General features: G+C 36.6%; 1 protein-coding gene and 1 long non-coding RNA gene across 2 annotated transcripts; one reads left to right on the top strand and one right to left on the bottom strand.

The window, feature by feature from the left end:
- Positions 1-540: 540 nt before the first annotated feature.
- LOC138908302 (uncharacterized) lies at positions 541-1023 on the bottom strand. Its single transcript, XM_070198959.1, has one exon. It carries the CDS (start codon positions 1021-1023, stop codon positions 541-543), a length of 483 nt encoding a protein of 160 aa, XP_070055060.1.
- Positions 1024-10542: 9519 nt separating this feature from the next.
- Positions 10543-12957, top strand: LOC104118210 (uncharacterized). The gene is made up of 2 exons (XR_691221.4): positions 10543-10809; positions 12718-12957. It is a non-coding gene; the product is annotated as an uncharacterized lncRNA (long non-coding RNA).
- The last annotated feature ends 1805 nt before the right edge of the window (positions 12958-14762 follow it).

Here is a 14762-nt window from a genome sequence, read left to right as displayed (position 1 = left end):
GGGATTCCTGCCTGACGGGGAACAAGGTAGCCTCCCAGTTCTGGAGCTTGAAATCTGGTCCCATATACTGTACCTCGGAACGACTCGTGCCTTCCCCTAGTTGGACCCTGTCGAATTCGTACAACATTTATTTCAGAGCTCCGCAAATATCATCAATTTCTTCGGCCGTGAAGGCCTCTTCTTCTTCCTCCACATACTTTTGTTTCAAAAATGATCGGGAGAGATGTGAGATGGGCTTTTACAGGACCCACCTATTTTCTTTGCATTTTCCAGCCCATGTTCTGTTAGCCAATGTAGCTCGGAAACTGGCTTCTCATTCACAACCAAGGAAATTGGCTAAGTAATGCCCTGCAGGGATGCCCCGAGCCCCTTTTTGGGCTTGTACCCATTTTTGATCATCTGGATTGCAACCATAGTTGAAGCATTGGACAAACAAGGTTGAGGTAGTTGGGCCCCCTCTTCAAACTGGTCAGAGACCACAATTTCAAAAGCTTGATATACGATGTGCTCATTGCCCTCCCTGACTTCAAGACACGGGACTTAGGGGTCCCAGTACATAGATTGCTCGTCTTTTTCATGGACAAAAATTTCTTGATTGTCATACTCAAACTTGACCATTTGATGGAGAGTGGATGGAACAGCTCCAGCGGCATGAATCCATAGTCTGTCGAGAAGGAAATTGTACGAGGTTTCCATGTCCAAGACTTGGAAGGTTACCTCAAAGTCCACAGGGCCAATATTTAAGACTAGATCAATTTCTCCGATTGTATCCCTCTTAACCCCCATCGAAGGCTCGTACACAGACATTGTTAGCCAGAATTCTTTCTGTACTGATTTCCATCCTCTGGAGCGTTGAGAGGGACACATATCTACTCCAGACCTACCATCCAACATCACCCTTTTCACATAGTAGCACTCACATTTAACAGTCAGGTGGAGGGATTTGTTGTGGACAACTCCCTCTACATGCAAATTATCATGGCTAAATGAGATCTTATCGACCTCGAAAAATCTCTCGGCCATACTTTCCAATTGGGCAACAGTAGAGATAGAAGTGAGATCTGGGAGGGAGTTTTTCAGAGTTGATTAATTATCGAGTATTTTGAAGTTTTCATTTTCCTAAAGAATTCCTCCACATCTTCATTGCTCGCGGGTTTTTTAGATGGCATCTGGTTGTCCCTGTTTTGTTTAGATTTCCTTAGCTCATCCGGGGTATAGTACCTCCCCGATCGAGTCATCTCATTAACTTCCTCCACAACTTGTTTCCCTTTATAAATGATAACTGTCTTGCTATAATTCCAAGGGAACGCAGTAGGATCTTTCATCGGTGTTTGTGGTGCGGGACTGATAACCACAGGCTCAGTCAGCCTTGGTGATATTATCGGTCCCCGCGCCACATGTGTTCACTTCGGTGTGTACAACCTTGGCACGTTCAATGTAACTTTCCTTTCATCAAACTTCTTTGGAGTGGTGAGGACAAGCTGTTCTTTCCTCGGGGCTTTTGGAACATAAAGAACCAAGTTCTTGGCGGGTGTCGGCACAACTTTCGTTTTAACGGCCGGAGGGACTAGAGCTATTTTATTTTCACTTTTTTGCCGTTTTTGCTGTTGCTTTAGGTTTTGCCTCCGAACTAGCGATGGCAACAATGGCCTTCAGCGTCAGGTTAAATTCTTTATCATCACATATCATACCGATAATTGTCCCATTATTATGAGCATGCAATGGATTATTAGTCACATTGGGAGCCTCCTCGTCCCTCAGCACAATTCCTTTAGCTTCAATCAAGTCTTCAACCGACCTCTTGAGGGTCCATCAATCTTTTGTATTATGGCCTACCACCCCCGAATGGTATGCACATATGGCATCAGCCCTGTATGTCGGAGACTCAGAATTTGGCCGATTCGGAGCCACATGTTGCAGTAAACCCAATTGGGTTGACTTCTGGAGCAAACTCGAGTATGATTCACCAATGGTGGTGAAATGGTTTCTTCTGGGAGGCTTTACGATATGAGGATTATATTGGGGTGTATTTTGTGGTGGGCGAGGATTATATGGTGCTTGGTAATGATGGTTATTTTTGAGAGGTGGAGCTCGGTTTTGATTGTAATTTTCCTGTGGCCATACGTAAGATTGTGCGTTCAACACCGCATAGGGAGGTAGTTTCACGACATATGCAGCATAGTGGTGCAGGTAGTAATGTTGTAGGGGTTCGGGGTGGCATATAAGATTGAATAAATGATCTGTGAGACCCCCTCGAGCTTGAAGCCATCATGGCTCCCTCTTCTCCCTTTCTCCAATTGGCTAACCCCCTCCCCCTCCCCCCCCCCGAGCCATTCTGGATGGCATGCGATGTAGCTTTAAGGGCTGCCTGACTCAATATCCTTCTTGTTTTTAACTCATTTTCAACCATTTCCCTAATATTTATGGCTTCGGCAAATGGCTTTCCCATGGCAGACATCATATTCTGGAAATAATCGGCCTCTTGGGCCTGTAAGAAAACCGTGACCATCTTTGTCTCATCCATTGGAGGCTTCACACGGGCAACCTGTTCATGTTAATTAACAACATACTCACGGAAACTTTTCGTGGATTTCTGTTTCAGATTAGATAGGGAGTTTCTGTCCGGAGCAATATCCACATTGTATTGAAATTGTCGAACAAAATCTCTAGCAAGGTCGTCCCATACGTGCCAGTGAGCGATTTCCTTGTCCATATGCCATTTAGAGGCAATTCCTACCAGACTCTCTCCAAAGTATGCCATCAGGAGTTCCTCTTTTCCACCATCGCCCCTTAACTGGTTGCAGTACCTTTTCAAATAAGCAATCGGGTCTCCGTGCTCGTCATACTTTTCAAATTTTGGTGTTTTGAAACCAGCTGGAAAATGGACATGTGGAAACATGCACAAGTCAGAGTAGGAGACACTCTTTTGGCCACTCAGGCCTTGCATGTTCTCTAAACTCTACTCCAGGCTTTTCATTTTTTGAGCCATTTCTTCTTGCTTGGGATTTTTGAATATTCTTTCTGGTTCAGCCAGAAACTCATACTGTGGATAGTGAGTATATGAGATCGGAGTGATATAGGTCACATCCCACTGAAATTATAGGGCCTGGAATGTGAATGTCAGAGGTTCAAAACATAGCCTGGGCACGCTCGGTTGCGCGGCGGTGAAGATAGGCACTGTAGAGAATAATGTTGAAGGTGCCCCGGAAACCGGCGCCTGGGGGCGAACCACAGAAGGCATGCCGGGAGCGTTAGGCGGTATTGGAGGGTACTCGCATGAGATAAACGGATTAGTTATAGGGACGTTGGTAGACCCACCCGACCTTAGGATCAACTCAGGGAACCCAGGAATTGCACTCCGGCGTTTCCCTACCATTATTAGACCAGGCGTCCCACATTTCAACATGCGGAGACGCAACATCTTATCCTCTTCAATAGTTGCTGATTCTGGTTTTGAAATAGCTAGTGTTAGGCTATCCTCAGGTTGATAATGTGTAGATTGCTTTCAGAGGCCATCAAAATCTTTCCTTTAGATCTTGTGAAGTAGGGATTGAAAGTCAGATTACTAATAAAAACCAACCACCTGAATAGAACCTCGCTTAATTGCAAGCACAACAATTTTGTTACTTTTGAAATATTTAACATATAAGAAATCGCACGTTGGGATGCAATGCAGCTAAATAGTTAAACGCTTCTACCATGTGTTTGCAACGATCGCATGTTTCATCCCTGCTTTTAATGTCTACTCTTTTCTTCCGTTTCTTGTTCTCTTTTTCTCTTTTATTTTATCGCTCCAAGTTTTTCTCTTTTGTCTTTTGTCGCTCTTTGTTTTTCTCTTTTTGTTTTGTCACTCTTTTTGTTGATTTTTTGCTCAGTTTTATTTATGGTTATGATCACATCCGATGGGGATTGCCTACGTATCATGACGCCGCATGAATCAGATCATTACGTAATTCAAGAAAATTGAGAAAAATAAAAGAATTATTAATATTTATTTATTTTCTTTCATTTTTTGAAAGGAAAACTCCTAAGGATTCTTTTGTTTTTCTTTTTCTTTTTGTTTTGAATTTTGCGAATTTCGAAAGTAGAAAGAAAAATATATATTTTCTTTGGATATCGATTTGTTTTCTTTTTTTCTAAAGAAGAAAAATATATATTTTTTGATTTTGAAAGTTGCCTTTGGATTTTTCGAAAGAAAGACTTCTAAGAAAATATTTCCAATTTCTGAGTTTTCTTTTAAATTTTCGAAAGAAAATTTTCGAAGAAGAACGAAAATATTTTTGGAATTCAATTTTTTTTCTCTTTATGAAATTTACGACGAATGACTTCCAAGAAGAAAGAGAATATTTTTTTTGGGTGTTTTTGTTTTTGATTTTTTTGAAATTTTTGGGAGAAAGACTTCTAAAGAAGTAAAAAATATATTTTGCGATTTTGATTTCTTTTTTATTTTGTTTGTTTTCATTTTGTTTTCGAATGAAAGACTACGAAAAGAAGGAAAATATTTTTCGGCTTAAAAATTTTTATTTGGGATTTTCTAAGGGGCGACTTCTACAAAAGGAATTAAAGGAAACTATTTTTTTTTTTTTTGAAAGTTGGGGCCGGACCCAATTAAGATTGCCTACATATCTCACATCTGCGTAGTTCGGGCAAAGCAGGGAAAATATGACACTTAAAAATTTTGGGTTATTTTTAAATGACCTTTCTTTTCTTTTTCAAAATGAAATTCGACAGAGTTTCAGGGTTTTTCGAATACCGAAATTTTTGAAAATCGGATGAATTTTCTCTCTCCTACCTCTCACTACTATTTTTTTCTAATTTTCTGTCAGTATTCTAGAAACCGATCAACATGCAAACCAGATCAAATAAAATGCACAAGTAGCATGTAAGATGCATCAGGATGGTCTTGTAATTTTGGGTACACATGTCCTAGATGGACCCAACCCCTATGTTGAGTCTCCAAAGTCTAATGCACGTGATGCAAACAAACGTTCCTACTAGGGATCTAACATGAGGCTTTGTTATTCTAGTTTTAACTCTTGGGGGAATGTTTTAGACCTGGCTTACCCAAGCGGACATTTCGAGCCGAGGTGGGGGCAACGTACTAGGAGCACAAAAGTCTACTCGACCTAGTTACTGACCCAACCTCGTTCTAATTGGTATGACCTCTAACAAAAAAGTGGGTCACGCACATGTGTGCACCATAAATTCAGAAGACTCAGAAGGGAGGCATAAGAAGACAGTTTAATACAGTCCAAGTAATATCAAAGCGATAAATGAGCGACACTTAGCACATTAGGCCAACAAACACAGTAATATCATACAATTAATAAAGACAAGTACAAATCACATTACAAGTTCGAATTCTTAACCCTGAACAAGAAGTTGTGGGTTCTTATCCCTAGCAGAGTCGCTAGAGCTGTCACACCTCCTTTTTATGGGGAAAGGAGTTTTTTCAATTTAAGTGACATTATTGAAATTGGATTAATTTATTTTAATTAGAGTCGCCACTTGGAATAATTATTTACGGCGTCCCAAGTCGCCATTTATTTTGAATCCCAAATCAAGAAAATTTGACTCTGTTTAAAGTCTGCGAAACACAAAAAATCGGGTAAGGAATTCTGTTAACTCGGGAGAAGATGTTAGGCATTCTCGAATTTTGCAATTTTAGCGTGGTTGCTTTATCATCATACCGGAATTAATTAATTGTTAATCACATATTTTTAAACCTATGTGCATTTTACCTTTTACCGCTTTTAAATTACTTTGATTATTACATTATGAATTATGTTTGAAACAGACCACATGTGTGTGAATCCATTTTATTTAGTGTGCTAGAAATCATGTCACGCAGACGTGTACATGCTTAATAACACTCTATTATTTATTAAGATTGTTTGGCTAAAGTCGCGCGAATGAGTACTTTGATTTATTTCTAAAATCATAATTATGTCACGCGAATGTGTACATAATTACAATAATATATTAAATCGCGCTTAAAGCATTCTACGATGTTCAAAAGTATTTTATTTGTTTTCCTAAATTCGAGACTAGCGAAAAGGAGAAGCATTATAGAATTTAATTTGTGGGAAAAAATGTATATTGGATAATGGATAGCAAGGAGCCTACAACTAATTTGTTTTGAAATGAATGGGTTAAACTTGGTCTTCGCTACAACCTGATAATTGAATATGTAAGAAACGGGGATATTCTGAATAAATGGTTTAAATCCACTAAGGCATTTGCATTATGCAACTATGTCCCTCTTCATTGTTTAAATAAAATTGTTTGGACATTTGGGCAATAAGGTATTACTCTGTTGGTGGATCAGATAACAACAAAATGGGCTCAAGTGTTAAGCCTACACCTATTTAGCCTTTTACACGTATAACCAGCAGTGGGTCCATTTGACCCTGCACCACTAGGTGGGCTGTAACATTGTGTTCCAGGCTCCTTTTGAATTTCAGGCCCATAATCAGGCTTCATCATAGCAAAACAAACAACTCAAATTCCAGAATCCACATTTACTCTGGATTTAACATTTTTAACACTAATTGTCGAACATTTTTTTTTTTACACATAACAGGAATATAATTGACTAGAATCATCCTCATTGCATTTGTACTTGCATTCAAATCTTAATCTAACAAAACTCTAACATTTAACTCCACAAATCATTTAAATTAAAGCTACATGTCACAAATTCATATTACAATTCCAAATATAAAAAATTATACTTCTATTTGAGCAAAATCTATATTGATTTCAAACACCTCTGACGGCCCTATTTTGGCTTTGCAATTTACATATTTGACCAACTAGTGGCCAAATCTATGAATTACAGCTATGTTCATTGCAGTAAAGTCCCTTCCCTGTCATGAGCTTAACTACTAGGCACTTCTCAACCCATCATCAGGAACACATTCGAATCAAAATTCACACTCAAACAATTTGTGATACAGAAATGTCAATAGGAAAAATTAATCAGAAGCATGCATCCTTTGTTCAACCACAATTCCAGGTATTTTACACATATTGTATAAACATCTCACATATATGTGAACATAAGCATCGCATGAATACAATAACACAACTGAAACTCATAAAAATAACAAAGAATTCTGATTATGTTGAAGTTCAAATTGTACAAGTTTATAGATGTGTACCTAGACTTGAAAACAAGCCGGAATAGCCAAATAAAGGTAAAGAAATGAAGAATGAAGCTCAGTAAATCCAGGAACAAGAAGAATCAACAAATCAGCACCTTTAACAGCTCAATCACTTGAGAAATCCCAGAATTATCAAATGGATGAATTAAAATTTGAAAACAGCTTCAAAATCTCCTTTTCTACTATGCTTTTCTCCTCTTTTTTGAAGTTTTTCTGTTGTTTTTCTTAAGAAACTTTGCAACTCAGATTTGGAGCTCTAGGGTTTTTAGCTGTTGATGTAATTTTTGCGTGTGTAAAAATGTATGAGAGTGTGTCTTTTTATAACAGGGATTTTAGGGCAACCTACAAATTTTTCTATTTCTTTTCCACCCTTGTAACTTTCTATTTTTACCCCTTTCCCCAAATTCTGACCTGTTTCTATTTTTCCTTTGCAGAGACAGTCCTTTTTTTTCTTTTTCCTAGAAGCTTCTTCTCTAACTAACTAAAATTTCCTAAGCTAATTCCCTAAATTGCCCTTCACCACTTTAATATTTGTAATTTTCAGAATTCAATCACTCTTTTTACTTTTGGCTCTTCTTTTACCTAATACTTAGCTTTACTAAATAACACACTCTTGGCCCTGGGCCAAGTCACCCTGGCCAAATGGCCCACACCATGCAACACCAACTCATCAAGACTAAATGGAAATCAAAATCACAGAAGACATCAATTGCTATTCCAATTTCAAGATTAAAATTAAATGAAACAATGATAGTACTAACTAATATGGCACCTCATTAACAATCAACTACCAATTTATCAACAGACCTTAGCACAATATAATCATAGCTAACTAAACATGCCCTCAATTAATCTGAAACGAACTACTAATTAATCTACTCTTAAACATGTAATGCAATCAGCCAAAATAAACGGATATCAATCAAACAGTAGACCGAACAACTAAAAAAAATGAAAATGAAGGAATGAAGAGAAGGATTACTCATGAAGACATCACTGCCGGCCTCAGGGAATCCAGGCAGTGGTCGATATCGCTACGCGGGCACTGATTCACGCTTGAAAGGCAAAGCCAATACTACATGTAACGATAACAACCATGATCATCCGAAGAATCAAATATAGGGAGATACTCCAAGGCTATGGAGGTTTGTCAATTTGAGATATTGAGGATTTTGACCGAAAAAGAAAGGACAAAGAAAACTATTCAAGCTCCGGCAGGTCAACGACAAGTTAACCAAAGTCCTACCGCCGTGAAATGATGTGAAACCAGTACCAATAGAAAGTACTCATCAAGGACAGTCATTTGGTGTAAGTTTTACCTCGAAACGGATCCATTCAAAAGGGGATGAAAAAAGATTATTTTTTTTTGGATCTGAGATCTTTAATTAGAGAAAATCAGGTGATCTTTTGGGGAAACAGATAAGATATTGAGAATAGAGGTGATGTGGGGGGTTGCAGGGTAGTATTTGGGGGTTGATTAATTGGAGGTGGGCCGCCGTCGTGGGCGATTTCCAGCAGCAGCGTGGGGCGGGGCTGAGAGAGAGAGAGAGAGGAGAAAAAAGGGGTTTGTGAGATAGATTGGGGGTAGGGGGTCAGTCTGAGATAGTTATATGTGGAAGGGATGGCCAGTTCACGACCGCTAATCTGTCGCTAAAATGCTCATATCTAGTAGAATTTCTTGATAATCCGTTGCTAATCCATCGTTGAATGATATTAGTGACGGATTTTTCTATTTAGTTACAGAATTTGTCCGTCGCTAAAATCTGATTTTTTAGTAGTGGATGAGCACCAAAACGATGTCGTTTCGTTTAATGCAGGGGGTGGACTGGCTTGTTTGAATGGACTGGGCGTGCATCTCATGAACTTGGACCTCAAACACTCGGCCCAAACGACTTAGAAAACTCCGCAGCCCCCACCTCTCTTTACTCTTTGTTAATATTTCAAAATTAGCCACTTTAGACTCAGTTTCTATTTTAAAAATCAATTTTGTATGGCTAACCTATTTATCAATTTTAGCTAATGATTTACTAATGAACTAATTAATTAATTTTAAGAATACAAAATAATGGCAAAGCGACTAATGCATTTTTGTGATTTTTATCTAATTATGCCCTTAAAACTACGAATGAAAAATCTAAAAATGCAAAGATGAAATATTTACACTGTATTTATTTTTTGTAGCTATATTTTCAGCAAATTTATCATTTATAGCTATATTTAAATTTTATAGCAAATCCATGAAATAAGAGATTAATTGTTTTAAACTGAAACAATAGAGCAACAAACTCTCGTAGCTTAGTTGGTTTGCACTCGCTTAGTTAGCGAAGGTCTTGAGTTTGACTCCCAACAATAGTATTTTATATTTTTGTATTTCTGTATTTTGCCTTAGTTGTAGTTGTTGAAAGGATTCAAGATTTTCTATATGTTTAATAAATTTATTCTATTTGCGCAGCATAAACTTTTAATGTATCATTCGGTCTGAGAAACAAGGTGATCTCAATTTTTTTTTTCAGATGGAGCTAGGATTTTTAGTTTATGAATTTTGTATTCCATAATAAGGCAGCTTACTAGGTTCTTTATAAATTATCTTTGGATGTTAAGTGAATTTTTCAACGGTCAAAGTAGGACTGGTTAGCTGGGGAGTTCATTATCCCTTGCCAGTCGTAGTATTGCACTACTACGAAGGAAAAATCACTCTCATTGAAGCGCTACTTAGCTCATAAGTTGTACCACTTGTGACTAACCATACAATAAATTATACTAGTATTTTTTTTAATTATAACCACTAACATCACTATGTTCCAGTGTTACGATCTTGATACTCTCTTGTGAAGATCCAAAAACTCCTGTAAGAAAGGTTTTGTGTTTTGTCCAATCCGTTCACCTTAATTTGTCTGTGCCTTGTCTGAAACTAACGCATATAAGACATACACACTACAAGAAATGTGCTTTTCTGTGACGGGTTATAGTGGCGACTATGATAGTCGCGGCAAAAATATGATATTACTGGCCACCGAATATATACTAAGTGGGCGTTTGGATATAAGAATTGTAAAATACCCCAAAAAAGTGAAAAAGTTTTTCAAATAAAAATGATATTTGAAAATTAGAGTTGTGTTTGGACATAAATATAATTTTGGGTTGTTTTTGAAGTTTTGTGAGTAATCTGAGTGAAAATTTTGAAAAATATTTTTTTGGAGTTTTTCAAAATGTCGAAAAATTTCAAAATGTATTTTCAAGTAAAAATTAAAAATTTTATGAACAAATTTGATTTCGGAAAAAAGTAAAAAAATTTTAGGAAAAAAGAAATTTTTTTTCTTATGTCCAAACGGGCTCTAAGTTTCCCATAAAACTGAAATACTTTTCGTGGCGACAGAAAAATTGTCGGCGCTAAAATATCTTTTGTCGCCACTTATGTGGAGCTTTTGTTTAGACCTTCTTAGTCGCCACTATTTCGTTTGTTTGGTATTGTTTAAATTTTTATGTAAATCCAAATCTACCCAAGCCCTAGTAAATCGACTTAATGCGGAATTGACCTTGGCTTTCTTTAAGGTAGCAATTTCACAATTTTGCTTCAGATCTGAAATCCTATATGATATCAACGCCTCTCCGCTACTGAATACGGTCCTTATCTCCAAAATCGGTAAGTTTCTCGTACTTATTAAACGATCATAAACTCTCATGCTATTGTATTTATCTTTTGATTAAAATTTTTTTATGAAGCAATAATATATATAAGGAACGGCATCTGTAGAGGCTTTTTTATTTATATCAACTGGATAATTTGAGTAGTGGCACAGGTTTGTATGCAAAAGGTAGTGCTGTACTTAGGATCTGTACATCCGAAATTGGCTTGGAATTAGTTTACAGTATAGAGAACTTCACGAAAATAGGAAAAACGAATTTCATTTGATGTATAGTGTGAGTTGAGATTGAAGAAAAGAAAAGAAAAGAAAAAGACTTTCCCAAGTAAAAGGTCTACTAAAAAGATATAGCCTGAGAGTTATATGACTAATTTGATACCTTCTGCTGATATGTGATGTGTAATGTGAGACTAGATATAGGAATTTAGAGGACTGCGCATCAGAATTTGACTATTTGAAAACCAATAGCTTAAATTTAATAATGCAGTAGGTAAGCATAAACAACTAATTAAATGTTCATTATGCAGATACTAGTTGTCTGGCCAAGTCCTGTTTTTGCTTTACTTGTGGATTAATACACATTTTAATACCTGCTTATTTTGTTGTTTCCTATGATTTTTTCTTTTCCCTAATAGGGATGTCGTGCTAAAAAAGTAGGCATGTGAAATTGAATCCTTCGTGTGAGTAATTTGAAGTATGTGAAAGAACAAATCGTTTGTATTGTGCAAGATGCAAGGTTCACTGGCATGCATATGGTAAATAACTACTATCAAATTCTAGTCCTTCTACCAGCTGCATTGTTCAACAATGGTAACTAATTGAAAATTGTATGAGAATCTCAAAGAAAACATTCCCCCTATGTGCGACATAAGGTAGAATGATTTTTATTCATCCTTGCTTCTTGGAAAATTGAACAGGTGCATTGCTACTCGTCCTATATGTGCGACATAATATAAATCTTCATTTTGTGCCTATATTCCTGATTTTCTATTCATTGTTAGGAAATTTAAGCGTTTGTTGCCTACTGTTTTGACCAAATTATAGGCATGATGAGTACTGAGTAGTATCATCTATGGCATACTCTGTCTCTCACATGAGAAGCGGTAGTCCTATAAACTTAAGACTAAAACTGTTTGATTCAAGAGATGCATCAATCTGTTGTTATCTCTCATTTGTTGCTTGCTACCCTGTTTGCTACATGCTTAGAAAATTTCTGGTTTAGCTAATGGTATTGCGATTCCTTAGCCTACTCTAGTCTCTGCTAATTTGTTCAAGCAGGTTAATTAGAGAATTGTTAAGTCATTTTGCAGGATCTTGTTTGCTTTGTCTAGTTCATTTTGCATGATCATGCTTTAAAAAATTATTGTCCTATCTCTGGTACTCTCTTCTTTATTGTGCTCCATGTGCCTAATTAATTATTATTATAATTTTTGGTTGAAATGTTAGAACATGTTATGATTTAGAAAAAGTGATAGTCTGAAAGTTGGTCTTCGTTCCTGTACCAATTTTTAAAAAGTTTATGTTCGATATCTTAAATAATCAAATTACAGTTAATAAGGTATTATATCTCATCCTGTATTACCTCAGAAGAAAGAAAAAGGTAGCTAGTTATCTAATACCTGATAAGAAACAATACAAGTTTTGTCATCGCGCTCTTTTTGTTTGAGGAAATTGTTTTATTAGCGTTTGTCTACATGGTGAACAGTTGGCTGTGAGTATGAAGCTTGTATCCGTTTATGTTATTGAGTTTGTTTGTATGATCTTATCCTATTATTTACTTTGTTATAGTTTCTGCCATCTTTTTCAAGATGATCCTAGAGTTTCTCAAAATCTAGTTCCTGCTTAATATTGAATTATCAAAGTGAACCTTTGCATTCTTCTTCTCTTTTTTTTTGTTTTGTTTTCAGCGACACAGATTCTTCAAAGATGGGAGCTGGTTGCCAAGAAGGAATTTGAAGATATTTTGTGGGTTTTTTTTGGCCATGTTTATATACAACTACAATGTATTATGAAGTATTATGTACACTTCACATTATGATATCTGTTACACCCCGTAGTATTGTACGTTGGATTTGTAGTAAGATAATTGACATCAGTTCAAGGACAAGATTATTTTGAGGTTATAAGTATAATGTTATTTCAAATAAGTGATAAGTAAATTCGTGAAGGTGAGAGGGTAAACGAATCGAAGAAAATGAATTTCGTCGAAGTTTGACATTTTAAGAATTAGTACAAAACTTTATACTCTTTATATTAGGTTGGAAAATGTAGAATTTTAAAAATATATTTTGTGAAACATTTAAGTGAGATTTTTGGATAACTATTAGGTTTGCGTACACTCTATCTTTCCCAGACCCCACTTGTGAAATTTTACTAGGATGTTGTTGTTGTAGTAGTAGTAGGGACATCATCCACGTGAGATATAGAAATTTGGCAGCAAGTTGATATCTATTCATGTGCTTAAGGAGGTGATGCCAATGTTTAAAGACGTGTTGAGTTGTATGTATCAAAGGGGTCATGTCAAGGGAAAAAGTGACATTTACACCTTTATCTCCTTCTGTTAAGAATGCCATTAAGAAGACAACGTCCCATTCTTAAAATCCACAAAAATCTTATAGTAGCAACGTCCTATTCTTAGCATCAACAAAAATCTTTTGTTGAGATTTCACTTTAGGAAAATTAGTGATAATCTTAACCATGAAATACAGAAACTCTATTCCACACGAAATATTGTTCATAAGTTCTAAAGTGAATCGGGTATTACTTCGTAGTGATGTAAATTAACGTGAAGCGATTAAGAATGCAACCCAAGTTCGATCCAACGTCTATGACCTTCAACGAGCTTGTATGAGCATTCGAGGTTAAATGTTTATCAGAAGGATTTACTAGTCGTAGTCATGCAAAGATGGAATTGAGGTGTGTTAAGGCTATCCTTTCTTTTCTTTTGGCATGATCCACACGATATAAACGAAATGAGCAAACGCGCAACTTTTATAAACGCCTCTATTCATAGAAGCACTAGAGATGCCTATGTTCTTGATTTCCCATGTGTCTTATTATATCTTTTGTTCATGAGTCTCAGAAAAATACGTAGTTGATAAAGTTTATTCGAAAGTATATTGATCTTATGACATTCCGAGAAGTCTTATGAACTTACTTGTTATGCATTTCATTCATTTATATATGTACATTGACCCATGACCAGATGTCGTTATATACACGTATATTATATGTATATGGGATATGGGAAAAGGTTATGGCGTTATATACGCACCACCACCTGATCAGCTGGTATACGTTGATGATTTTTCCCACAGTGGCCGAGATGATATGATGGGATGCCCTTAGAGGCTTGATGATGCTATGTACGCATATACCTATGCATGATATGATATTTATGCGCATATGCATGACATTATAAATGTTTCATGATTCACAGAGCTATTCAGACTTACAGGTTGAGTCTTTTCCTCTATGTTTCTTTCATGTTTATTATATACGGCTTTTATGTCTTACATACTCAGTACTTTATTTGTACTGACATCTCTTTTTCCTGGGGACGCTGCGTTTCATGCCCGCAGGTTCCGATGGACAAGTTGAGAATCCTCCAAGTAGGCTATCAGCTCAGCGGAAGGTGTTAGTGCACTCCAATTACTCCAGAGTTTCCTATTTGGTCAGTATTATTTGGACAGGTATTGATTGGCATGGCGGTCCTGTCCCTACCTTTATGATATTTTTGTACTCTTAGAGGCTTGTAGACAGATGTCGGGTATATGAATACTAGTATTGCCTTGCCAGCCTATGTTTTGAGTATACAAATAATCATGTCGGCCTTATAGGCCCGTATATTATATGTATAAGTCGGTATGTCATGTTGGATCATCCTATGTCGAGTATTCCCTCATGTTTTATTCTAGTTATCTCATGACGGCCTTTCCGGTTCATTTACCAA

The sequence above is a fragment of the Nicotiana tomentosiformis genome, chromosome 3 (assembly GCF_000390325.3).
Source record: "Nicotiana tomentosiformis chromosome 3, ASM39032v3, whole genome shotgun sequence".
In the NCBI taxonomy this organism is placed as follows: domain Eukaryota; kingdom Viridiplantae; phylum Streptophyta; class Magnoliopsida; order Solanales; family Solanaceae; genus Nicotiana; species Nicotiana tomentosiformis.
The sequence above is the reverse complement of the archived record's forward strand: the minus strand, read 5'-3'. Positions and strand labels throughout refer to the sequence as shown.

What these genes read in the sequence shown, in the direction of transcription:
- LOC138908302 (XM_070198959.1), bottom strand. Translation starts at nt 1,023, where the DNA reads ATGGCCGAGAGATTTTTCGAGGTCGATAAGATCTCATTTAGCCATGAT.